The 27,027-nt window shown below is 41.0% G+C and overlaps 2 protein-coding genes across 9 annotated transcripts in view; one reads left to right on the forward strand and one right to left on the reverse strand.

Moving 5' to 3' along the window:
* The window catches only part of CLCN3 (chloride voltage-gated channel 3), a 59,077-nt gene extending 54,103 nt beyond the window's left edge, over nt 1-4,974 (forward strand). For 5 of the 8 annotated variants that reach the window (XM_074541240.1, XM_074541239.1, XM_074541241.1 and 2 more), the window contains 2 exons: nt 173-248; nt 1,874-4,974. In XM_074541240.1, the coding sequence (XP_074397341.1) occupies nt 173-248; nt 1,874-2,032 (235 nt within the window). In that variant the 3' untranslated portion in view covers nt 2,033-4,974. The remainder of the gene's footprint in view (nt 1-172; nt 249-1,873) is intronic. The other 3 variants (XM_074541244.1, XM_074541245.1, XM_074541246.1) reach the window with 1 other exon arrangement.
* Nucleotides 3,440-15,485, reverse strand: HPF1 (histone PARylation factor 1). The gene is made up of 8 exons (XM_074541250.1): nt 15,414-15,485; nt 14,253-14,412; nt 12,149-12,335; nt 11,577-11,675; nt 10,394-10,544; nt 9,604-9,691; nt 8,826-8,998; nt 3,440-7,067 (listed from the first exon to the last, which is right to left on the reverse strand). The coding sequence occupies exons 1-8, from the start codon at nt 15,468-15,470 to the stop codon at nt 6,936-6,938; spliced, it is 1,047 nt and encodes a 348-aa protein (XP_074397351.1). The 5' UTR covers nt 15,471-15,485; the 3' UTR covers nt 3,440-6,935.
* Between the last annotated feature and the right edge of the window lie 11,542 nt (nt 15,486-27,027).

The following is a 27,027-nucleotide window of genomic DNA, read 5'->3' on the forward strand; positions in this document are numbered from 1 at the left end:
TGGGAAAGGGTACTGACTGTCAAATAAATTCTCATTTAATTATCTCATTAGCTTTCCTGCAACCATTTCTTTTTTTTTTCTTTTTCAGTTTGCTCTAATCCTTTTCCATTATGATTAGAATTTTTTTTCATTTGATTTCATACAGTTATTAGCATAACATAATCTGTTGCAGGATTGTCTTGGGGATCATCACAAAGAAGAACATATTAGAGCATCTCGAGCAACTAAAGCAGCACGTCGAACCCTTGGTGATTAGATATATCAGATCTCATAATTAGACACATTAGAAGTCAGGAAGCATGAAACTTGTGAACTGTTCAGGGCTTTTATGGTATCGGCTGAAGCATGAAATCTTCTTATGCTCAAAATTTGTATTAAACATAAAACAACATGTGCAAACTCCTTTTGTAGAAAAGAAGCTGTAAATGTGAACATACCGTTAGTCACAACATTAAAGGAAAGTAAACAGTAAACTTTCTGATACTTGTGTTGATGAGGTCACATCCATCCAGCTGGTTGATCTCTTGAATTCCCCAGGTGGGAAGGCACGCAGCTAGAAATACTTTTTCCCTGCCTAATGCAAATTAAGATTTTCATATATGCCAATTTCTTTTTCTGATTTGGGCAGCTTTAAGTAGCTGTTAAATAGCAAAGTATCACATCTTTTAAGAAGAAGAGATAAGCATACATCATTAGATCTTCCCTTTATTAACATGAATTTTTAAAAATATTTTTTAGCAAAGTCCTGTGATTTTATGTAAAGTCTGTGATTCTGCCACTGTTACCTACAGTGAGTGTAATCCTTTACAAAATGTGCAGTGATACCAGCCACCAAGTGGCCTGCTACTATGTAGTCTGTTGACTTCACAATCTAGATATGATTTTAACCATGATGTTGTGAACTAACCCCTTAGATAGGTGGTACACTTAGTCTTAATTTAGACATGGGTTGTTAGTTCCATGTCTACTAAACATACCCACCATGTTTAGCTGCTTATGTGCAAAACATGCTAATTATGTTCTCATTTTATGCTAATATTTCACAAGTATTTCATGCGTCCTTTAATAAGACAAATTGAAATGTACTAACCAGAATAACAAGGGCAGCAGCTCATCCATTCTGCTCTTTGCTTCTCTTGTGGTATTATCCTTTTGGACAGTCTCACTCTATTTGATGTTTAGCAGTTATAGTTTTAAAAGACCCTGTCATAAGAGCACAGTATCTAAATTGGAAAATGAAAATCTTATTATTCACAGTTTGTTTTTTTCTTATGCCATGAACTCCAAAAACTAATTAACTGCTGTTTATTTTACAAAAGTTTCATGGCCAGTACAGTGTGCTCCTATGAATACATTCAATCTGAGCCAGTGTGTCAGACTGGAAGGATCCTTCTAGTTTAAAATAGGAGGGGAGTTTGATTTGGGGCCATCAAGCAGTACATCACTTGTGATGGCTAGGTTGGAACATGCCTCTCTTATGAAGTGGGATCACTGTCATTTCTTTTTCATACCTCTCTTTTCTTTGTCCCTCTTTGTTACTTTTTTGTTGGCATATGCTAATGAAAATTTGATTTTTGTAGAAACAAAAAGTTAAATAAAAATTGTAATGGGCTCTACTTGTATGACTTGTATTTCATTAAAACGGACTACAGCTGTCAGAGACCATTTGATACAGCGTCTCAGCATTGCTGTGTTTTATCAAACTGGTGGTTCCTCAACATTTTGATAAATAAAATGTTTCTGTTTAAATAAGAAAATCAGGCTGTTTACTTTTGCTCTATTCCTGTCAACAAAAAGGACTTGGCTACAGATTTGTTCTACTTCATTATTTTCCTGCTTGGATTAATATCAGTCTTCCATTTATCCTTTTCAGGCGCCTCCTTGGCATTATAACAAAAAAAGATATCCTCCGTCATATGGCCCAGACGGCAAACCAAGACCCCGCCTCCATAATGTTCAACTGAAACCCATAGCTGAGGAGAGAGAGGAAACGGAAGAGGAGGTTCATTTGTTGAATAGCACAACACTTTAGTCTGGGGAAACTTCTAAAATCAGAGACGAGCTGGGTTTTTACATAACAGTGCTGCTGGCAATCAGGAGTCAGTCTGGGGGAGCTGATGGGAGTGTGGGAAGGGAGAGCTGCTGTCCTGCACTGGATGCGTCCCGAGACATCAGGTCTGCCATGATAGTGCAGTGGGGGAGCCGTGCAAAGCGGTGCCGTTCTCCAGCCCAGCCTGGTACTTCAGCATTGAAGAGATGTGTTATTAATCCCTGTTTCTGGAGGGATCATTCTGAATTGAGCCATCTTGTGGAGACTGAAAGGTCTTGCCCTTTTTACCATTGAAAACTGTTGTGTTAACTCATGAAACGTATTAACTATTACTCGTCACCTTTCTACATTCCAGAAGAGCTTTATTTCTCTCTCTCTCCTGAGCCGTAACAAAGCCTCTTTAAAATTGGTGTGCCCTTTTGAAGCAGTTGTTTCTCATATTGAGATGTACTGTGAGTTACTGAGGTGTGATCACAAGAAGGGAGGTTTTTCTTGTGCCATTAAATGTGTAAGTTCGTACATCACAAAATGCTTGGGGCGGTGCAGATGCACTGCAACAAAACCAGGTTGAACAGGTAATAATTTCCAAGAACCACACAAGACTTCTTTCAACCCGTGTGCTGTCATGATATGAGAAAGCTAAAACCGGGTAAAACCAGTATTTTAAAGAAAAATACTGGTTTTGCTGCAGAAAATATCAATAATGTGACCTGGTCTTATGCAATTTTTGTATTATTGAACACACTATGATATATACCAATATTGTGCAGTATAAGGAAAAATACTGCTATTCTACTAGTTTAAGAGCTGGAACAATTCTCTGTATACGTGTATCTGGTAAAAAAATGCATGCTTCAACACTGGAGATCTTTTCCCCCCCTGTAAAATTTGAGAATGGTCATTTTTATTTTTTCTTCTCCACAAAAGACGTTCCACTGCTGACATGGTAGGAAGAAATGTAACTCATAATTTGCACTAAATGTATATTATTTTTCTTGAAGTTTTACCATTCTTTATTTATATTTGTATGGATTTAAAAAATCTATTAAATATGAATCAGTTAATATCTCACATAACTAATTACCTTTTTAATGTGATTTTATAGAATAATTCATAATCCTCTGCAAGTAATGGAGGATTAGCAAATGTTTACAACTAGATGAAGGGTTTCAAGAAAATGGCTTCTTTATGATCCAACATACATGCAAGATCATTTTCAAATGTAACTCTCACTGCCGTTACCTTGGATTTCCTTTTTTCTTTACTGGCAGATAACTGGAACAGTAATAGTAGGGCTTTATTTAAAAAAAAAACACAAACCTGCAGGGTTTTAAAAGTAATAGGAGAAAGCAACTATTAAATTGCTTTTGACTCTTCTTTTCTCCCAAGTATATAAAGGTGTAAATTATATGTACTCACACCTGAGCAGCAGGGCAGAATTGAATCCAGTACTTGAAACTTTGGCAGGACTTTAAAATTCAGCAGCAACACACACACACACACACACACACACACACACTCACTCAGAGGTGAACTGACAGACCCCTAACTTCACAGTACATTGCTTTGTTTCCTATTCATTTTATCAGACCATCACTAGAACTGCATGCAGAGGAAGAATGACAATATGCTATAAGCCTAAATTAGGAAGGAAGAAAATTAAATCTGGCTGACAAAAATCATGTTTTGTAATATGAGGTTGGATAAAATTTCTTTCTTTTAACTATTATGCTCACCAGACTGCAAAAATGGCAAGAATATAAACACTAAAAGTCTAACATAATTTTAAATCTCTCTAAGGCATTCATCACAGTTACCTCAAACATCTTTATTCATGAAGTAGTCAGTATGATTTTATCTTAAGTATAATAACAAAATGAACCAAAATTCTGGAACTTTTGGCTGAGCTGCACAAAAATGGCTGTGCCTAAGTAAGTGCACTGTTGAATTTGAACTTATTTTTCTTAGTAAAAAACTGCCATCTACATTTTATCATCTCAGTTCCAGCAGCAACTGGAACCTGAAGAAAGTGGAATTTGCGGGGGGATCACAGTGATCAGGCCCTGTATTAAAAACAGGTTTGGAAATGAAACAGGGAATTGGGCTACATAAAAATGGGAGCATGGCAACAACAACCTGTACTCTTCCATGTGAAGTCAGTGCTAGTTGTTAAAAATTTGCTCTGGTACATTACATAAACCTGAAGAAGAGGAAGCTTCACAAAGCGCAGGATTAGGCCCATTTACAGAAGGCAGCTCTGGAAGTTGTCTGTGACACTGATTTCTGTTGTCTGATTTCTTTCTCTATAGTGGAAGAATACAAACTCACTACACATACAAAAATCACTTTAAATTAGTTTGAAATCTCTGCCCTGTTTGGTGTTACTGTGTAAAACATTGCTGTGTGTACTGTATTAACCTGCACCTAATTCTAGAGACTGCTGTCTCACTTAAAATACAGTTCACACTCCTGCTGTGTTTCATTTCTGTGTGGATCCCCAGAGCTGCACATAAATTGTGCATCTCTGTTTACTCTTAACCTGCTAAGCTTTCCCTGTTGACATTTAAAATGTCTTCTGGTAAACATGCAGTAGAGGTTCTGTTAATGAAGTATGTGTGCCTGTGCTGTGCAACAAAAAATTTCTAACGTGAAACTTGCAGCGCCTTACTCAAGTTACTAATTAAAAAAAAAAAGGTGGTGGATGGGAGGGGGAAAGTGTCAGCATTTTTTTATTTTTTAAATCATTCAGATACTGGTTCATGAAGAATGCATTCTTTGTTAATCTGTGATGTTGCCTAGAGCTGTATTTAATATTGATCTTAATGTTTTTATTTATAAGTGTGGTAGAACTGCATATCATTACAGTAAAAATTCTCATTACTGTGATGATTTAATCAAGCATTAAAAACTTCTATATGACCATTTATTGTTTTGTCATACTTTCTCACTCTTTTCACAAACAAGATTTGTCTTGATTTTTGCATTTATTTTCCCTGAGAAAATTAACAGCTAGGAATTTTACATACAAAACCAGTAAGAAGATTTGTCAAAAAGAATAGAGTGTAGGAGATGCGGTATTTGCATTGCGTAGCTAATTATAGAATTAAAATTATAGAATTAAAACAAAATCTTTTTTATTTAAAGTTAAAAGTGGATGATCCTTTTATTGTCTGAAAACCAGCTGCTGCTGATGTACATGACAGAATGGCCTGGGCTGGAAGGGACCTTAGAGATCATCTCCTGTCAGGGGCAGGGACTCCTTCCATGAGACACATTGCTCAGAGGCCCAGCCACTGAACACTTGGAGGGAGGGACAGGTACCACCCCTCTGGGCAACCATTTCAATATTTCACCCTTCTCATAATAAACCATGCATTCCCTCTGGCTAGTTTGAATCTTTTTTAGTTAAAACCATTACTCCTTGTTTTAGGAGTCTGTCTAAACAGTCTGTCCCAGTTTATTACACAGCACATCAGTCGTGTTGGAGCTGCTGTAACAGATTTCTCCATCAGGGCCTATTATTCACATTACATTATTCATGTATTAACCCCTTCTCCATCAGGGGTTAATACATGAATATGGATGTCCAGTCTCAGCTCCTCATTTTTGCAGATCTAAGTTCATATTTAAGTAACAGTTAAAAAGTTGAATTTTTAAGGTCCTCTCCAACTCAAACCTTTCCATGATTCTACTGTTTTAGTGCTTGTGTGATTTACAAGGCCTTGATATTTAGGGCTCCTGTACTTGAAACAAAAATGAGACTGAGATGGAAAGTACCTGTTTTTTATATATTAAAAAAACCTCTAGGCCTATGAATGAGTGTAAGTCTGTGCTTGACATTAATATGCTAAATGAAAGGGGTGAAGTTGTCAAATTTACACTGGTAGCTGTGGCATGTGATTTCCTTGTGCATTTGAAACTCACAATACTTTTGCAGCACTCTAACCTATATTTTATCTCTGCTGCTCCCTTCTACCATTAAGTAACATATAACTGACAATCCTTTGCTTAAAAGACTAGGAATGACTTAGATTTTAGCATGGTGCTACTGGCCTATAATCTTTATCAGTAGTAATTAGTATTGCTGTCATTAGTACTGATGTGAATTGCTACAATGGAAGTCAAGTCACTGGATGGTGGCAGGGCTGTTGAGTAAGAGCAAATGTTATTTTCCATTGTTTCTGTACTGTTACTTTAATCAATTGTCAGAGAATAAACCTCCAAATGCAGTAACAAGAACACAGCTGGGGACTAAGGACCTTGAAAGCAATTAATTTGCACCTTGTACAAAATCACTTGGAGATGGCTTCTTACTAGCAAGGTAGCAACTGCAGTGGAATTCCTAGTTTCTCATGTAATGTCAGTTAGTATTTCCTTCATCCCATCAGTTTTGTCCCACTTGAACGAGCCCCAGCAACGCAGGAGCAGGGACAGTGCTTTGCCACAGAAGGGAATGCTACAGTAGGAGAATGCTGTACCTGAGGGGTAGGACACAACTGCAGAAACGGAGAGGGGCAGAACCATCCCCTGGAGCAGGGCCGCGGGGATCGGTTCGCATATGGCACGGGGGGTGCTGACCGAGGCCCAGCGGCCCCGCCGTGCCCTGGGTCACCAGCGCCGTGCTCTGAGCAGCAGCCCCGGCCCGTGCCTGGCTCCCGGGGCCTGCAGGCGTGTCGGTCCCACAGCCCCGCCCGCGGGCAGCTCCTGAGCCCCGCTCCCGTCCCGGGCCCACCGTGCAGCCAGCAGCGGGAAGCAGCGTGTTCCTTAGAAAACCTTTACTGAGCGAGGGAATACCGCCACCGAGTACAAAAAGCCCCACAGACACACGGACAAGCCCGACCCCGGGCGCACAGGGCCACCCCCAGCTGCAGCCCCCGCGCCCGGCTCAGGGCTCCAGCTGATCCAGGTCCTCCTCCCGCCGGCTGCCCAGGTGCTGCTCCATGATTTCGGCAAAGAGGCTCCTCTTCAGCAGGGTGTAAGCAAGGGGCAGCAGCTGGCCCACCGTCTTGTGGAAGTACTGCAGGGGAGAAGCGAAAACAAGAGCCGCCCTCGGCCTCAGTGGCTTGGTTAATTCCGGGAGCACTCCTGGCTCTGCTCCATTCACACCGCGCCCTTCAACCCCTCCCAAAATGCCTGAGCACATCCTCCCTCATGCTACACCCGGGAGAGCCTCAGGAAGGGCAGGCGGGGTGCCCGGGCTGCCGCAGGGAGAGAGAAATCGAGCAGATGATGATCCCGCTCACCACAGCATCCCAAACTGGAGCCTGCAGGCGAAGTCCTCTATCCTGTCACAGTCCCATGTCTCATCCCACCCCGCAGTTTGAGGATTACAGTGGTACTTACAGTAACCATTTAAGAACTTGAAATGTATAAATATCAGAGCATATTTAGCATCTGCAATCATTATTGTACATGTAAGTCCATTGTATCTCTCAAACAAAGGGGACGATTCAAGTTCTTTTCTACGTCTTGGGCTGCAGATAAAGTGTCAGTGTTTCTCTGGCTCTGTAAGCAAATGGCCAGGAAGGCTCCAGTCAGAACTGGAAAACAGTTCCAAGTAGGAGCTCCAAGAAAGGCAGGGACTTAACTGAGCAAAACTTATGTGTGAAGCCACTGTTTCTTCTATTTACCAAACTAGAAGATGAAGGTTTCTAATTCTAGAAACCAGTTGCAAAGTTACAGGTGTTCCAAGCTGCAGCACAAGACAAGAGACATTACAGTACTGTAAACACAATTTTTCACTGCAGGACTTTGTCAGTGGTTAGTGTCATGTGCTGAGAAGCACAAAGCTTGGAAGATGAGTATTTGCCTCCACCTACTCAGAAAAATGGGAAGAGCAGTTTCCTTCACTGCCCTTCCAGTTGTAAAAAGGATGTAAGCAGCTGAAACAGCCTAGTCAGAAAGAAGGGCTCTAAATGAGCAGGATTTTGAAGAAAAATACCACACATTTTCAGATGCTGTATGGAACTTAAGAGAGCAGGGCATTAAGTCTAAGAAACACATTACTAATTTAACAGTGTATGGCAAGAGCAGTCAGTTTTGATACATTTCAATGGCTAAGTATTTTAACCAGTAGACAGCACAGCTCTTTTGGGTCTACATTTAGTACCGAAAAACTTAATCCTTCCCACTATACTCTGGAGCACCACTTAGCCAATAATAGTTTTGCTAGGAGCAGGTGTTTTGCAGGGGTTTCTATGATGATCCATTCATATTAGGTAGATGTTGAAACTTCATGTGTTAATTTTCTAGCCATTGACTAATTCCAGCCATAACCCTTTTCATCAGCAGGCCAGTAGCTAATACAGCACAAAAATCATTAAGCATAATTTTTATGTGCAGTAACTGCTATTCATTCAATGCCCTCACTGACAACATTCCCTGTTAGCACAGAACTGGGGAGGAGGCTCCAGGTGGGAGGTGCCCTGTGCAGTACAGGCAGCTCACCTGGGTTCACATTCTTCCAGCTGGGCTTACTACAGCACCAGGCTGTTCCCTGATCAGCCTGAATATGGGTGCCTATACAAGTAGCTGGGGACAAGGGACTCCAGCTGTTCAGTGTCCTTGAATCAGGCACTTCACACTCCACTTGTGGACTGCAGGATTGGGCCTTCACACACACAATTTTAGATTCAACGTGGAATGATGTTGTGTGACTTTTAACAGTCTTCATGAATTAAGAACATTCTTGCAGACCTCTAGTTTCCCAGGGATAATTAATCTACAGCAGAACAACTTCTAGGCCATGTATAAAATTATGCATTAATTTACTCACATGTGATCCATAGCAAAACAGGTCCATGCCCAGCTCATACCCCATTCCATAATCACATTCATCATTAGCAAACTGAACAAAGGTCAGCATTTCCTGAATGGGTGCAAAGGCCTTCACTCTCTCCTCATCAGTTGGAGCATCAACAATGGCCTTGCAAATTTTTTTAAGATTAGCTGCAAAAAAACAAAAGCAGATATTTAGATGTTTAAGTAAATAAATTTAATAAAGTAAATAAATTTAATATTGCACAGAAGTATTCCGTGGCACTATACCCATGTGCCATACTCACACATAAGGTAAGTGGGCACACCCTGAACTGCTGGTGAAGCTTCCCCCTTTCCTTGGAAGCTCATTCTTGCCCCATGCCATCCCTCTCAGTTCCTCACAAAGGGAGACAAGTACTTGTGTGATGAAATCTCATCAAGGAACTGATTCTGCTTAAAATGACACTGGAAGAAGGTGGTGGATAAGAGATAAGCCCACACATCCCTGAATGTAGATCAGCTTTTTGATCTACTTCCAGCATAGCTTTGACAACACAAAAGAAACGATCATCTAAACTACTACTTGAGGTATTTTCACAGATTTAGCATTTTTCATTGAGTCTCATCTGGTTCCTTTAATGACAATACTTTGAGGTCAAGAGCAATGGTTAGGACTTCTACATTTTACTTCGATCAGTCAAATTTTTTAAGTAGAAAACATGAACGCAGTTGGTTTTTTACTGAGGGTTGTTTACTTTCAAAAAGCAGAGGGATACAGTAAACAACATGTTTACCATTTGTTTCAGGAAGTTCTCTGTATCCAACATCATTTTTGTCTACAGGAACGACTAGGCCTGCTCCATGAAATGCTTTGGTCACCACCTGAACAGAGAGACAGAAAATGGAACATAGCACCATGAGACAGTACTGTGCCCTAAAAGCAACTCACCTCATTAAACACTAACATCTGACTGCTGGTGGTCACACCTAACATGGTGTCCTGGCTCCAGGACGTCAACTTAGTTTCAAATTATATTGCAGTTAATTTCAAGTACTGAAGTTTGAAATAACTGGAAATGCCATTTCAGTGAAATTCTGAATTCTAGGAACCCTTGCAGTCACTTGTGTTGCACTGTACTGCATTTGCTTAGTCCCCTACCGTAATTATTTTTAACAGAATCTCTGTTATTATCATCTATATCGTCTTTAATGGTCCCGCTTTTAACAGATCCAACCCAACTATTTAGAACAATCTTCCATTTAAAGCAGTTTTCTCCATGGCCTCTATTTGTTCCAGTTTCTTGACTACTGTGCTAACTGAGTTGTTTTTGGTGGTGGTTTGTTCTTGTTTCATTTTCAATTGAATGCCAAGCTATGATTAAAGTGTTTTTATTAAATCCTATTGTTAGGAACACATTTGGAGTAATCTTCCCTCTTTTGAAGCTTTATAGAGAGCTGATTACCTTGGGAAATTCCTAACGTAGCATCCTTACTGACTAGAAGGATGGAAAAACACAAACAGGAAGTAAACGAAAAAAAATTTAACAGAACTTAGTTCTCTCCAGTAGATGAGGAAAGTCATACTTTCTTATCTCTCTGTTTCATCTTCAGGGTTTTTTGTTCCAGAGAATAACCCAGTTCTTTTGCTGTTCTTGTTAGCTTTTCATCTATGTCTCTCAAAACAGCATTTTTCTTTTTATCAGCCACTTCCTTGAGTTTTTTTGACAAAAATAATCTGAAAATAGATGAAACATGTCAAGAAAACAAAAAAAAAATTAATAGCCTTTTAAATGTTAAACCTCTAGATCTTAACAACAAAGATTAGCAGTCCTGTGTTTAATCACACAGAGAACTGAAAATGCAAGCCTCTTAAGAAGAGGCCAGAAAATAGTTTGGCATATCCAGTACTTGGGCTTTTCTCATCTGTACCTGCATTACAATCTAGCTTATGCAATCTGCAGGTGCTCAAGGATCTCTAGCCTCAGTAACTGTTCATCTTTCTATCTTAAGAATTCAGTTTGCTCTTTCTGTGCTATATACACCATTTGTCATCCAAGTCATGCACATAAATACATATTTATGAGCTTCCCCATGGTACTTTCAAAACACATGTCCTCGTTTAACTCTGCAGTGCACAAGGGTTCTTTCACAGAAGCATTCTTCAGTCTGCTTTCACTGATGACACGTGCCTGTTCTTAGAGAGCTTTCCATTTTTAACCAGCAGGGATGAGGTCAGCTGTTTACCTTCCTGACACAGGAACATGTAAAGTTCCTTGAATCAGACTGAACTACAGATCCACATCAGTGTTATCCTGCCACAGGGCAGAAATAGTACTTCTTGTAGATATTGATTATATACAAAAATAATGTATTTTTATTTAGACAAGAACAAGAGACAGATGCTATTATCTACTATGATACTCAGATTTCCTTCACCATTATTTGAGATGCCCTTTCTCTACTTACAAAACAATTTTAACACAGCCTCTAAATTGCAAAAAAATGTCCACTGGATGTCTCAGCCAATATATTTAAGAAATGACATAATTAACACTTATTTATTTTAGTTTTGAAAGGAAAACATTGTTAAAAAGCCTACAAAGGCTTTAGAGAGAATCTTAAAACTTGCCAACAGCGGCAGAAAATAAGTGAGGGTTTCTTAAGAAAACCATATAATAAGTTAGCTTTGTTATTCCACATCCCACCTCCCAATTAACAATTTCTCTCTATTCTGCTCTTTGTAAATAAAAGTAAATATGAACCTTACTTGACTGCAGCAAAGACATTATCACCAGCTTGTGAAATCACACAACCCTTCTTTGCTTCATTTGCACCAACCCACACTGGCAGCTCATCTGGCACATCCCTATTGATGAAAAAGCACACACAAAATAGTCAAGCTGTGTCCATTTCTCCTATTTCAAAGTAAAACTAAATTTGCCTCCTCACCATGCTGCCATCTCCTTCAAAACCCCACCAAGAAATGCCCTTAGATCTAAAGCTCTAAAATCTTACAGCAAGCCTTGAAAAGAACTTGCATCCACACATTTCCTTTTGGTAACTTGATTTTTTTCTTAGCAACACAGCAAAAGTTAAAGATTAGTGAGTGAAGGTGCTTTGGATGGCTGGAGGAGGTAGATTAATAAATATTTAAATCTAGTCTTCAACTCCTGTTATTGCAAACTTTTTTATTAAAAAGATAAAGCCACGTATTAATGTCTTACTACAAAAAAGAAAGACTCTTGCTTGGTGATAGCACACAAGTTCTGTTTCATGGAAAAAGAGAACAAAAGCTATGCATAGTTGTAGTGGAACAAGGGCACACAGGAAATAAAATACCTGAAATATCCCATGTGATACTGTGTTCTGCTATCCCCAACAAGTATAGTCTGAAATTCTGGGGGATCATAGAAGAATCTCCAATGAAGATTGAAGTTCACATCTGTTGATTTTGCTTTTTTGTGTTTTCCAGCAAGGATATCATATGGTCCAACCAGCTTAAGTCCAACACTTGACACAAGTGCATCTGAAAAGCAAACCAAGAATCACGTGCACATCTAGACCGGGAAGTTCTGGTGTTGCTCAGGTACTGAAAGTTCCCATAAATTCAGTCAAACACTACTCACTAGACAAGGAAAGCTAAGAATTTTTTGTCCAGATAGTTTTCATTCAAGAGTTACTACAATTCTAATAAAAAGTAGCCATCCAGCCACAGTCCAATGTCAGGATGCAGATTGGTCACGAGTGGTCTCCCTCAGGGCTCTGAACTGGAACCAGTATTGTTTAATATTCATCTTTATCAATTACACAAGACTGGATCAGCAAACTTCAGCAACTTGGCAGATGACCAAGCTGAGGGGTGCAGATGACACTCCTGAAGGATGGGATGCCATCCCAAGGGACGTGGACAACCTCAAGAATTGGGCCCATGGGAATCTCTTCAGGTTGAACAAGACCAAGTGGTCTTGGAAGGTTGAGCACCTGGGTTGGGGCAACCCCTGGTGTCAACACAGGCTGGGCATGAACAGATGGAGAGCAGCCCTGCCCAGAAGGGCTTTGGGGTGCTGGTGGGTGAGAGGCTGGACATGACCTGGCCATGGGCACCCCGAGCCCTGAGGGCCAAACATGTCCTGGGCTGCATCCAAAGCAGGGTGGGCAGCAGGGCCAGGGAGGGATTCTGCCCCTCTGCTCTGCTCTGACTCCACCTGCAGGGCTGCATCCAGCTCCAGGGCTGTCAGCACACCAAGGTCAGGGACCAGCTGGAGTGGGTCCAGAACAGAGTCATGAAGATGGTAAGAGGCCTAGAGCACCTCTCCTATAGAGATGGGCTGAGAGGGCTTTGATTGTTCATTTTGGAGACCAAAAGGCTCCAGGGACTTTACTGCAGCCTTTCAGTACTTTAGGTATTGAAGGTAAGGATAAACATTTTAGCAGGGCCTGTAGCAAGAGAACAAGGGGTAATGGCTCTTAACTACAACAGGGTAGAATCAGGCTAAATACAAAAAAAAAAAAAAGGCATTATGATGCAGGTGGTGAAACACTGGACAAGGTTACCCAGAGACACAGTGGATGACCTAAAAACATTTAAGGCTGGGCTGGACCCAGTTCTGAGCACCTGGCTCTGTGGAAGATGTCCCTGCTCAGGGCAGAGAGTTTGACTAGATCACCTTTAAAGGTCCCTTCCAACCCAAACCATTCTGACTCTGAAAGACACTGTCATTTCTAAAGCACAGAGGGATGCCACATTCTGTTATGTAATAAACTTGAGAGGTTGAAACCCAGATTTAGTAGTGCTTACACTGAGTCTTTTCAACCTCTCATCCCAGCAGCAAGGAGGCTGTGGCTGTACAAGGAGCTGAGACAGGATGCACCTGGGACAGCTGATCCCAAGTGACCAAAGGGATAATCCACAGCATATGGCATCATGCTCAGCATGACAAAGACCTGCTTTCTTGGAGATGGCTGAACACCTGCCTGCACATGGGAGGTGGTGAATTAATTCCTTGTTTTGCTTTGCTTGTGGCTTTTGCTTTCCCTATTAAACTGTCTTCAGCTCAACCCACATGTTTTCTCACCTTCACCCTTTCAATTCTCTCTCACCAAGGGGGAGTGAGCAAGTGCCTGTGTGGTGCTTAGTTGTTGACTGGGATTAAGCCATGATACATGAGGAAACTTGAGCTCCATACTACACATTTTAAATGCACCTGTGAGAAAGGCAGATTGAGGCCACACTTAGTCCCTTTGCATGGCACAACTTCAGTAGTTACATTTTAGAAAGCTTGAAGTGTACATCTTGGTGATTATAGCCAGTTTTAGTTCACACTCACGTAGATATCCTCCATCTCAAGTGAGAAGCTGCAGGTTCACTGAAATGCATCTGACCAACTCCTGTTTGCCTGCTTTCAGGAGTGAAAGTTAGAAGAGGCAAAATTTAAAACCTCACCACTTGGTTTCTCAGGATCTAGCTCCTCACAAAACTTCCAAAACTGGTAGAAGTCCTCAGGCAGTCTAAGCTGATAGCATGTTTCTGCTTCTTGGTAAAGACTATCAGGAATATCTGCCTGGTTTGATCTTCTCTTCTTGACAGCTCCATTTTTTTCACTCTGTAGATTGAAAAAAAAATCCAACCCAAAAGTTAATTTAGTTGTTTTCTCTCAGCTCTACCAAAGGAGTCTACAAAACTTTTATTTTAATGGAAGAACAAGGATTAGATCCATTAGGACGTGTTCATTAGTTAAAGCAGTATATATACAGCGTAAAACATCTGTTTTGGACAGAATCCATTAAAAGTGCAGTCTGACAAATGCACTAAACATGTCTGCAGCAGCAAACTGCTACTCTGATATTAATGGGTCAATATAATCAACAGAAGCACTTCTGTTAGTTAATTAAGCAAAGGGCCAGGCAATCCTACAGTTTAATCTAATTTTTCATTGCTCTAAAATGACCATTTCTAATCACACTGTGGGCAGCATACAATATGTTTGTGTGTTTTAAAGACAGTTCAAAGTAGGAATACAATTTTGTCTAAATAATACAGCTAAACTCCTCTGGTCTCTACTATTTCAACTACTGTGCTGTGCAACATCACGACTACTGCAGTTTCCAGGGCAGCACTTTAGAAGCAGCTGAGAGGTGAAGTTGCTTTTAAAAATTACGTAACGTGAGCTGAAGCAGGCTAGGAAACGATCCACGGGCACACTTTACTGGGGCAGCAGCCTCAATCACCGCATTCCCATACAAGTCTCCACGAACTGGTAGGAATCGCTACCCCCATTTGAAAGAACATAAAAAAATAAATAAATCAACTAGAACAAGAAAGCAAGCCTGTTGCTAAAGAGAGCATTTCCGAAACAGGGCCGCTGCCAGGCAAGCCGGGTCGCGGCGTGTGTCGCCGCTCGCGGCGCGGTCCCGCCGGGATGATGCGGCGGCCGGCGGGCCCGGCGGTCCCCGCGCCGAGGAGCGGCTGCCGCGCAGGAGAACGCGGGGCCCTGACTCTGTCCCCAAAGCCACCGAGCAAAACAGAACGCGGGGCAAGGAGACAGAGGGCCGACACGCATCCCAAGGCACCCGCGCAGTGCAGGCCCGCGTCCCGCCGCCCCACCTGCTCTCCGGCCGCTCCCGCCGCGCCGCGCGGCCTCCGCTTCCCGCCACCTGCCATGCGCTCCCGCCGCCCGCATCCCGCGCGCCCCCGCGCCTGCGCAGCCCCGGCCCCGCGCGCCGGCCGCCAGGGAGCGTGAGGGGCTCTGAGGGGCGGGGGCCGCCGGCAGCCCCGGCTCTGGCACCGCCGCCACAGCGGCGAACGGGGGCAGCGACGGGGCACGGCAAGGGGCGCAGTTCACCCCGGGTGGCGAATACGGCTGGTGCTGGACACACGTCGGGAGCTCACCGCCATGTTCCCTCAGCGGTAGATAGATCGCATGGATATGCTTTGGAGGCTGATTTTTTTTTAAAATCCTGCTTACATATACGTGCAAATTCCTGGAATATGGGTTAGGGCGGTGTATTGGGATCACACAGAGGAAGAGACGACCTGAAATGTAATCATCTCTAAAGCATAAGAGAGAGGAAGCAATACAAGTTTTCAGTACAAATGAAAAAAAAAGGCCCAATTCCCTAATCTTCTGCTTTAGCAATTGGCAGCTGCCAGGAATATGGAAACAGCATCACAGCTTGTGTTCAGTGAAAGAGCGGAGGCAGCCGTGTGTAACATGCCACAAGTTCAGAGCAGCCCATAATCACATTATGCAACATCCGCTTACAGCGCTCTGCATGGGAGAGGGCCCGCAACGCCAGCGGCGCAGGAGGCGGCAGTAGGAAGCTGGTTATATATAAACCCTCACTTTTTTTTGTTTCAGTAAGCGAGATCGCAGTGAGTTTATTTAAAGAAACATTAAAGAAACATTAAGCTACAGGAATTGGTGAACTCACAGTGCCTACCAGAGAGAAAGATGCATGTGTGGCATAAATAAATACCATTAGATCTTTTTATCCTGCAGTCTGTTAAGGCTGTAAATATTTGCTTTGGTAAAGGTTGTTAGCTTAGGTCTTGGAATAAGCTGCAGTGCGTTTCAGCCTCCTGACAGCTGTATGACTCACATAAAAGCTCGATGATGTTAAGTCAGGCTACAGCACTCACTTGTAAGAGTTACACACAACTCACAGGAAACTTGGTCCTGACTGATGGATAGTACTGCCTGTACTTACAACAGCGAGGTTTGCTATGATGTAGATGCAGAACAAAGTCTGCATCAAAGTCTCCTTTCTCAGATGGAAAAATTACTGTTTAAAACAGCATACCTGTTGTTTGCTTAGCAAAATCCTGCATGCACAAGGAAGGAATATTAAATTTCACATCCAAACCTTGTTTAACGATTTACATTTCATTGCCTGAGGTTAAGTAGAAATGAGGCACAAAAGCTTACTAAGAAGCCACAAACCTAATTTTTTTTTTTCTGCAAAGTGTCAAGAGTACTAGCCTGAGGTTTCTTTGGGAAATGCTTCATAGAATTAAATTATGAGTATCCCTCATAATTTCTACTCTACAAAACCTTAGCAATAATGGAGGCTAGGAGAAATGTCACCCAAAGGAAAAGCAAGTAAATAAGGTCAGCATGAAAGCATTTACCTTTACTTTGAGTCAAGAAAACAGCAGCTTTTCAAGGTTTTCTGCCTTTAAAGAGATTGACTTCTGCCTCTTACAATATTTTGCATTACAGCATTGAAACAGAAGTAAAGTAAGCATCAAGTAATTTTGTAGTGGCCCCCATTTTAGATATGCCAGTACCTCACAAGGCACTGGAAGGAATGCAAACTGACTAGAAAAATACTCCTACGCTGACTTAGTGCTGGTGCTGGGTATCTAAAACCTAACTTGGAGTGATTTTACCACTGAACATACAGCTCATGAGCTTTATTTATCAATCAAAATTTTTTTTTATTCTTTTCTCCACACAAGCTATTAAAGACTCCAAGAGCACCTCTCTTCTAGAGCAGCCCACAGTTTGAAAATAACCCAGGAAAGAAAAAAGTGCATAATCCAGAGAGGAGGATACAAAATGCTCTCCATCTGAGAATCCCAGTCTCTTACACTTTCCAGGCAGGTACCCCAGCCACTAGATTATTGGTTAACAGTTGCCAGTGTTTGGCCATACTTAGGATAAAATGTGATTTTTGAAATACTCTTATGTGTGTATGTATATAGTGCAACTCAAATTAAAACTTTTGTTAATTTATAACTACAGTAAGAGATTTTGTGAGAAACTACAGAACTGAAGCATGCTTCCTTGAAACAAAGCTTTTCAGACCTGCTTTCTCAAAAGCTATTGTAGATACTTCCTGCGTATACACACACATTTCCTGATACATTTTATTTGCCTCTTGAGGTTAGCAAGACTTTTTCCTCTTCTATGTTCATTTCCAAGATTAGTACTTAATATCCAAAGCAACCAGAGTATGCTCCATGCTATGCAAAAAAACCCCAAAAATCAACCCTCTCAGTTTTCAATTTCAGAGTTTCATGGATATGAATTATTGTGGGAAAAGCTTTCATGATTCAAAAGCCAGAACAATAAACTTTATCAGCCAGCAGGTACTAGAAAGAAGGAAAGAAGACTTGCAAGTTGTTGAAATCAGGTTTTTCCTTCCTCACTGCCATTTACTGACTGTTTCATGCTCAGAGCTTTCTGTCAGAGTTCATTGCTTTCCTCCCACCCCTTACAAGGTAAAGATTTGCTCACCTGTGAAAAACACCACAAGTAAGCTAAGCTACACTGATCCAGATATTGTGCTGAGATGTTAAAGATCTCTAAGGACAGGGATTGCCAAGACATCTATCTAGTCCAGACTGCATTAGCAAATTAGATGGGATGCAATACATATGGTTCACGAGCTATTATTCCCTACCCTCCATCATGTGCAGCTGAAAGGTAACTATTTATGTTCCTTATTTTAGGTGGTTTCAGAGCGCACCTAAGCAGAAGGGATACACGTGTTCAGCCTCCTCAGTCACCACAACATACTGATAACTAGCCTCTGCAGTACAAACATAGATAAAATCTCACTTCTGCTCAAGGACTAGATTTTTGCCAAAATGATACTGCCTTTCTCTTGACACAAGAGGGAGCCATTTAAATGCTTTTTTTTAAAAAAAAAAGCAGTATAAAAATGAAGACAAAAGTGCCTGAATACACGAGTGGCCACATTGATGTCCTTTCATTGTGGACATCTTATTTCTCAATCCTAGATAATTTTGTCTTATTCTATGTAACCACAGTGTATGTAGCAGCTGCTGAATTTTTCTGTGTACAGCTATAACGTTGGGAATGTACTGAATGCAGCGTGGCATAAAAGCAGTGAAATTATTCTATTTAAAAATAGATTTAACACTGCAGTTTATGTGATGGTTCTTACTGAATTGCTTTACAAAACTGCCAGCCTTGTTCTCAGGTTAAGCCTCACATAATCCTCAGATCACACTGAGCCTCTTGTTCCTTGGGTTATTAGCTTCTGTAGGGCAGCTCCACATTTCCAGGTTCACTGAAGGACACATCCTCCCTTTCACCAGAATAAGGATGAGCAGGAGCTGTGGACGCTTTTCAAGGTCAAAGCCAAGCCTTGTCGGTGCTGCAGCAGAGCACAAAGATACACAGTGCCTCTGCTGACTCATCACCTCCCTGCTGCTTGTGCTGACAGGTTGTCCTGGATCCCTGCCAGCTCCCCTTGCAGTGCTGCAAGGAAGGCTACATACACCAGGGTGAATGAAAAAATACAGCGCAGAGGAGAAGTCATAACTGGGAGAAAATTGATCAGGATACTGCAGGACATGTGTTTCCTGAGACAGCCTGGAGGCTTCAGGATACTTTGTGTTGTGAATGTTTAAAAAGGAGTATGAAGATAACACAGTAGTCTTTCTGTGAAGGACTTGAAATTAGATAAACATTTTAGAATATAAATTAATATTTAGGCATCCATTCGGTGAGCCTTGCAATAACTGCTCTTGACAAGAGTGTAAAGAGACAACTTGATACTACTGTAATCCAGCACTTGAACAACTATTATTTAGATCTGGCAGCTACCAGTAGACTATGATTTTATGGTAGCAGTAGTATTTTACTGCAAGCCAAACCTTCTGCCCTAATTTGAATACAGGGGAACCATTCTGATTGCATAAATTATGAGTGTTGGAACACAGAGCATCTACGCTATTCTGCATTGAAATGACTTGTTAGTCCTGTGGTTGTACAGAACTGCAATTTACGTAGGACCATTTGCCATAGGTTTCAGTTAAAGTTTACAGATGGCCACAGATGTGCTGTTAAAAGTTGCCTGGTTTACTTGGAAGTACAGCCATGTATGTTTGAAGCACAGTGAGGCACAGCTCATCTGAATGCATTATCCCAGGAAGTTAAGAGTTTTCCTGTAAGAATCTACTCCTATAAAAAGGCTGCTAATGTGAATTTCTATCAAAAATAATGTTTTCCCTTATGAAAGTAAACCACAGAGTTAGTAAGTCTAATCCAGTTTTATTTCTGGTCAGCTGTTGAGGCCAGGATAGATTGAACCAGGCAATCTAGGTACTATTTGGGGAGGGGGGGGGGGGGGGTATGTTTTTTTGTCATATATAGGTATTCTGGTTCTCTTCATCTGTAATTCTCACTTTAAACTCTTGCCTGCATACATACAAAACACTGCATACAGGTAAGGAGGAAAAAAAAGTATCAAGTCAGGTTGGTGCCCCTGGACGTAATAAATGAAAAGGAAAGTTTTTGATCTGATCCATAAAAATGAAATTAATCTAGTAGCAAGTAAATTAAAGACAATGACTACTTTGTAGATACCCTTTGTGAGGTTTCATATTTCTGATATGCAAGAACCACTTGATAAACACGTTTACCAGCGAGACAAACCCTTCATGCATTGTTTTGCCATTAGTAGCTCCTAAGACTGGCATGTCTTTCACATTGTATTAGTACACACCACCTCCAGTCTTCAGTGTCAGAACTCAGGACCCTGTTTTCATGGGACAGTCTCCTCACACTGAGAGCAAGCCACATTCTGCTGTAACTGGATATTAGGGTGACAGTCAATATGAATAATGGAATAATATGCATCCCCTAAGTTCTGGCTGATGGTATTAACCTTTTGTCTAGTACATATGCTTTGGCTTCCTCCCCTGATAAACAGTGTGGTGAGGAGGTAGAAGATTGTGGCTCTGAGTCACTTCAGCTTAGGATAGAGTGAGTCAGGAACTCAGCAGCTCAGGGGGGAGAATTGACCATATTCCTATTATCTGAGAGACACAGAATTGCTGGCTGTAACTGACAGGCAAAATCCTTCAGGGGCAGGGTAAATCCAGTTTTGTGTTTTAACATCCTGTGGGGCAGTAGTCTAGATTTTCCAATAAACCATTTGCAATTTATAGATTTTGTAGCTATTACTGCTGTGAAAGTCCCTAAACTAGAGGGTTGAGTATATGGTTTAGGGTGAACAATCCAATTATATTTAGCAACTTTTGTAAGAAACTTTTTTGCTTGCATTTTTCTGGGCACCCTGGCAACTACAAAACATTAAAAGCAACAAAAACTCCTTTTAATGTAAGCCCTAAAGTCAGTACTAAAGTATAACATCGACTTTAGCCTTGTGTTCATATTTAAAATTCTTCCCTCAGACCTGCTCAGATGTTTCCACTCCATATGGCTTCTAGTGTGGCAATACAGTAAACTTCTGCTAGCTAGTAACACAAAACACCACGTATTCTCACCGTGCCATTCCCAGCTAACAGCTTCAGTGCCTAGGGCTGTGTGACACTAGCACAGTCTGTTCCCAAATAAGTTACTCTTTCTGTCTATAAGCATGACTAATTAATTCAGGTGCAGCACTGGAGCTGCCACAGCTCCACTCTTTCCAGTCTGGAACCAGTCAGCTGTGATGCTCACCTGGAATTGTTATGCCATGGCATTGCACAACGCAGGGAGCCCTGAGAAAACACCCTACTCTGTTTTTTGTGATCGCATTCACCTTTCATCTGCCTGTTACTATAAGCTGCCATAAACAAGTGCTACAGCAGGAAAGTCTGTCTGAAGCCCTCACCCGTGGTTACAGCATAGGCAGAGACAATGACTCTGGCTAAGGCAGGCTTGTGCCCAGTATTGGGAAACAGCCCTTCTCTCACTGCAATGGTGCTGGGAGATGGCAGAGCCTGGCATTTCCCCTTGATGTTGTAGTCCTGGGCTTTCTGCTCCTTCCACAGAGCTGAATCTGCTTTAAGTGCAATAACCCAGCTAGGACAGGTTCCACTGGGAGGCTGCAAATACGGTATGCCCAAAAGACATTTCACATCACAGAGTGGTCCTGACATGTTTCCTCAACTTCAAGGAGCCTACTTAATAGCCCCAGAAGGTAATGAGCACTTCTTTCACAGTAGGATTTTGTCTTCAGCATCATCACTGGTCCTTGTTGAGATTTTGTAAGTATAAGCTTTGTCTCTGTTAAGAAATGCTACTTTTGACAAGACACAATTGCCCACAGCTCTTAGGGATATTCTTGAATATAATGAAACTGCCTTTAATCACCTACCTATGGTAGTCTGTAAGCTTTGTATGCCACCAACTTAGTTACCAGCTCAATCCAAGCTTTAAGCACTATTTTCTTCATAGGATACTGACAAAAATGCGCAGGCATTGCCTCTGTCTTGCAAGCTCATAGGGCACCCCTCCTGGGGACTCCTCAGGTAACATTCAGTAGTACTGGCTAGCTAAGATGGCATTAAAAAAAAAATACCACATACCTCCCTCAAAGAAAAATCTGTAGCACTCCAAACCAAGAAAAAGCCTTAAAAAACAGCCCCAGTTAAGAACAACAAAAAAATACACCCAAAACCAAAAAACATGCAAAACAAACCCCACCCCACAAAAAGCCAAAGTTATCAAGAGTCTCATGCAGGACTACACAAATGCAAATCTCCACATCCAGAGAGATGTTTCCCAGTTTAGAGACTAACAACTGGCTTAAGTTTATCAAGGCCACCTTTTTCAACAAACAGGAGAAGAATACTCATGTTGCATTGGTGAAGAATTATGGACAGTGTGTCTCTTCATCCCCTTTGCATGTTATTCTGTACTTACACAGGAAAACAATTTGATAATTACCTGTTGTATTTAAAAATGTGTTTTAAGCTTGGGAACACCACATACAAGATGCCTCAGGGCACAAACAATTTTGTCTTTTGTTTAGAGACAAATTGTTTCAGTTCTACCAAGTAACCCAAATCTTGCCAGTCAGCGCCCTTACATTTAACCATTTTTTTAGCATACTTTGCAATACTCAATCTGAAGACAACTTAGCTAGTACCTCTGCTAATCAGCACTTGTTGCTTTCTCAGCAAAAAGATAAATACACCAGCTATTGTAAGACAAGCTCCTTATTCTATTCTTTTCAGAGCAAAAGGGAATAAAACCCTCTTATTAAATTACACGTGCCAAAAGATTAAGAAAATAAACAACTCCCAATGAAAATTCTTACCATTGCAGGTCACAAAAACAAAGCTGAAGTGGGCCAGAAAGCTATTACTCTGTGAAAAAAGCTGCATACTTTCTTTCCAGGAGCCTTGTTCTCTTTTATAGTGGGCTGGTTCCAAGGTGTCAGCACTGGCTGTTGGGTTGCAGGGTCTCAGCTGTACCTGCTTCCTGGCCATTTAACCCCTGTCTTTCTGGTCCCCATTTTCAACAGATCTAAATGCAAAAAAAATGCTTAAGGTTTTGGATTGTTCAGTAGGATATAGCTTAAAGCATTTGTAGTACGCCACAAAACACAACATAACTGCTTTTCTCCTGCAGAATTTCTTATTTTTTCTCTTAATTGTTCAATTTTCTTTTTTTGTTTATCTGCTCTCCCATTTGTTGCCTATCAGAAGAGCTAACAGGTGTAAAAGTTCACATGAAAAGAAAAGGAGGAAGCTAGGCAGGGACCTCATCACAGAAAATTCATTCATTTATATGGAAGTTACAACTCTGGTTTGGTTTTGTTACAGTGACAAGGCTGGCTTAAAAGAATAGCAAAACTTCTTACATTGATTCTATCAGTCAAATAATTCTGTGTAACTAGAGGGAGCTAATTATGAAAAGTGGAGGAATGAAGACCAGCAAATGGGATAGATGTTGCAAGAAGGATTTGTGAAGACTCTTGTTGAATTACTGCTAATTGTGCTTTCACTATAATTGGACCATAGTGCGTTAATAGTAAAGAAAAAAAATCTTGGATGTTACGAAAATGTTCTAAATCCCACTCCTTTTTAATGAAAACTTTTTAAAGTCTCAGTGTCTTCTGAGTGCCACCTACCCACTTAAACAGCTAAATATACTGCTTAAGCACTACTAGCACTACTGATTTTTTTCAAATTGGTATCTGTTAGGCACTCAGTTTCTGTTGTCAGTCATGCATGTTCAAGTTTACAAAATATCGTAATACTTCTCAGAAAAATGCATTAAGTTAAACCAGTTAATATATTTTAAGACGTATATTCGTTACTGTATGTGAGCATTGTGATCAGTAATTACTTTAATTGTCTAAGAAAGAATGTAGGCACCTGTATTTCTGGAAGGTTCTAGCAAGACCCTTTGTTCAGTTGTGCAAAGTGCTGTGGCTTTCAGCCAACTACCTGGCATTAAGCCATTGAATGTAATAGGCTACAATCTTTGTCAAACACCTTGGTTATATATAATTGTGGAATAACATCTCAGAAACCCTGTAGAAAAGCATTTGCTGTCTAAGTGTTCTTAAAGAAAAGGTCAACAGTATTTTTTCATATAATCACAGACAGACCTTCAAGATCACCTAGTTCCAGTCTCCCTGCCAGGGGCAGGGATGCCTTCCACAAGGCCAGGTGACTCAAAACCCATCCAACCTGGCCTTGAGCACTTCAGGCATGGGGCATCCACAGCACTTCTAAGCAGCCTGTGCCAGTGATCATCACCCTCACAGTTAACAATTCTTTCCTAATACCAAATGTAAAGCTACTTTCTGTCTGTTTGAAGCCATTCCCCCTTGTCCTATCACAACATGCCTGTGTGAAAGGTCCCTCTCTGGCTCTCTTCTGGGCCCCTTTTAGGTACGTGGAGGCTGTTCTAAGGCCTCCCTGGAACCTTCTGTTTTCTAACCTGAGCAACCCCAATTCCCTCAGCCTGTCTTCATTGGGAAGGTGCTCCAGCCCTCTTATCATCTTCATGGACTTCCTCTGGACTTGCTCCAACAGGTCTATGTCCTTCTTATGTTGAGGACCTCCGAGTTGGATGCAGCACTCCAGATGGCATTTCAGAAGAACAAAATGGGCAGAATCAACTCCCTTAACCTGCTGGCCACTCAGCTTTTGATGAAGCCCACAATGTGACTGGATTTCTGGGCTGCTAGCACATGTTACAGAGTCATGTCAACAAACACTCCCAAGTCCTTTTCCTCAGGGCTGCTCTCAATCCATTCTTGGCCAGCCTGTACTTGTGCTTTGAATTGCCCCAGCCCAGGTGCAAGACCTTGCAGCTGGCTCAGTTGAACTTCTTGGGACTCTCACAGGCCCACCTTTCAAGCCTGTCCAAGGTCCCTCTGGACACCGTCCCTTCCTTCCAGCCTGCTAACTGCAGCACACAGCTTGGTGTCACAAGCAAATTTGCTGAGAGTGTGCTCAATAGAGCATCCCATAGAGCAGGCAGTGAATCCAGTGCAAAGCAGGTTCCATGGTCAGTCAGTTATGTGAAAGGCGACCATCTGCTAGAGTCATAAGAAAATGATACAAAATTTGATTTGTACTTTGTAACAAGCTATCATTTAATTTTGCCATTATCTTCTCTCATATTCACACCATTAATATATAAGCTTTGTTTGTGATATGACTTATATGTTTTCCTCCTTTTCAACTTCCCCCTTGCAACATTTAACATTCTGTGTAAAATAGTTTTGATTTTGCTTCATTTTTTGGGGAAAAATATGTAAAAATCCAGAATAAATCAAATGAACCAGCAGAAATATAATTTGAAGAAGGCAGGTATAGTGGTGTGTACATACACCTGGAAACAGATAGAAAGCACAAAGGACCATTGTCATCCTACAGCTGATGGCACTCTAATCATCTTAGTATAACCTGATATTGGTAACCAAGTTTTTTTTTGTAGTATGAGACAAAATCCAGCATGTCAACAAAATGGAGAGTTTTGTCATGAGAAATATTAAGAATTGAAATAACTTAAAAAACCCTCTATTTTTGTTTCTTTAAAATAGGGAAAGGTGATTTAACCACATGGCTACTTAGAGTAACAGGAGGCAAGCAGTTAAATTTCCATAAATCAGAAAAAGTACTAAAAGCATTAACCTCTTACAGTTTCATCTTTTCTAATGCAAATGAAATACTGTAGGATATGGCTGCATTGCTGACTAACAATAATAGTACTTATCAGTAATGCTTAAATCAGTCTATAATCACAAGATTAGTTAGCATAATAATTTGGTTCTTTATTAATTAAGTAATTTGTAGCTGATTACTAACTCCTTGTGTTTCTCAGAAATACTTCTCCAGGATGGTGTTTTCTTTCAGCTGGTATGGTATTGCCTCAAGAGGGATGCAGCACAGCTGGTGAATGAGTCCATGTGCTTTTTCAAAAAAAGAGGTATCTTTTTTTTTTTATATAAAAAGGTATTTGGCACTTCTTATGTGGTTGGCACATGTGATCTTTATTCCATGCAATTAATTTATTTTCTCTCTCCCATTCAGTCCTGGGATTGAAATCCAGCATCTTTGGATTTCACTGAACTGTTCCGCAAGTGAAAAGTGGATTTCACTTTGTGGGAGCCTTAATCCAGTGGAGAATACAACGTGTGGCTAAAGGTGTTGGGAATCCCTTGTGAGTATCCTTCAGAATACATAGAATAAGATGAATAGTGATAGTTCATTACATCTTGCTTTGAACAAAAATGTGTTCATTTAAATGAATGGCTTTACTTAGTGGCCATTGTGACCAAAGACAGTTGTCATGGAAACCTTGATAGGATAATAACTACCTGCACAGAGATATCAGGCCATAGAGACTGTGTAATCAGGTGGCCATTTATTCTGGAAGATGTGAGTTTCTGTCTAGGAAATGAGACTGGAATCAGTTGATTAAAATGGATCTGCTGTAGTAGGACTCAGTAATGAGATGCAGATATTTTTTTCTTGTCTATCAAAGACAATTACTGCCTGGCACTTTCATTTATCCGCTAGTAAAAATATTCTAAAGCTGTTTAGAGGAACCAAGTGTGGATGCTAAAGAAGCTTTTGTTCCGGAAGTTAATTTTGTTCAAAGTTCTCCTCCCTTCCACATTGTTGCACTCTTATTGTAATTACCATGATTGTGTTCTTTCCTGTTAGGCTGGATATCTCTGCATTGCACTGCATTACATAGTGTACACATAACCAAAGTGCCAATTACACCACTTGAGATAAGTGTTATCCTGTACAAAAAGAATGTGCTTAATTGGTCTTGTTTAATTTGAGCATTTCACAGTGCAAGTGCAAAGGACTAAAATAATCACACGATTGTAGTTGAAAATGTTTTAAAAGTACTTGAAGTACTTCTGTGAAACAGACGATTGGGAAGTTTATCCAGTCCTCTGAGTCATACAACTCTGGTTATCCAGGAATCCAGAATTCAAGCTGAACGTGGATACTTCCATATAGTTTTTGGAGCAGTTTC

The sequence above is a fragment of the Zonotrichia albicollis genome, chromosome 5 (genome assembly GCF_047830755.1).
Source record: "Zonotrichia albicollis isolate bZonAlb1 chromosome 5, bZonAlb1.hap1, whole genome shotgun sequence".
In the NCBI taxonomy this organism is placed as follows: Eukaryota; Metazoa; Chordata; class Aves; order Passeriformes; family Passerellidae; genus Zonotrichia; species Zonotrichia albicollis.

Coding starts and splice junctions, on each gene's coding strand:
- HPF1 (XM_074541250.1), bottom strand. CDS start 15,470: ATGGCAGGTGGCGGGAAGCGGAGGCCGCGCGGCGCGGCGGGAGCGGCC. Junction 9,692..10,393: donor TGAAACAGAGAGATAAGAAA/GTATGACTTTCC, acceptor CTCTCTGTTCAG/GTGGTGACCAAAGCATTTCA. Junction 7,068..8,825: donor TGTTTTGCTATGGATCACAT/GTGAGTAAATTA, acceptor TCTCCCCTGCAG/TACTTCCACAAGACGGTGGG.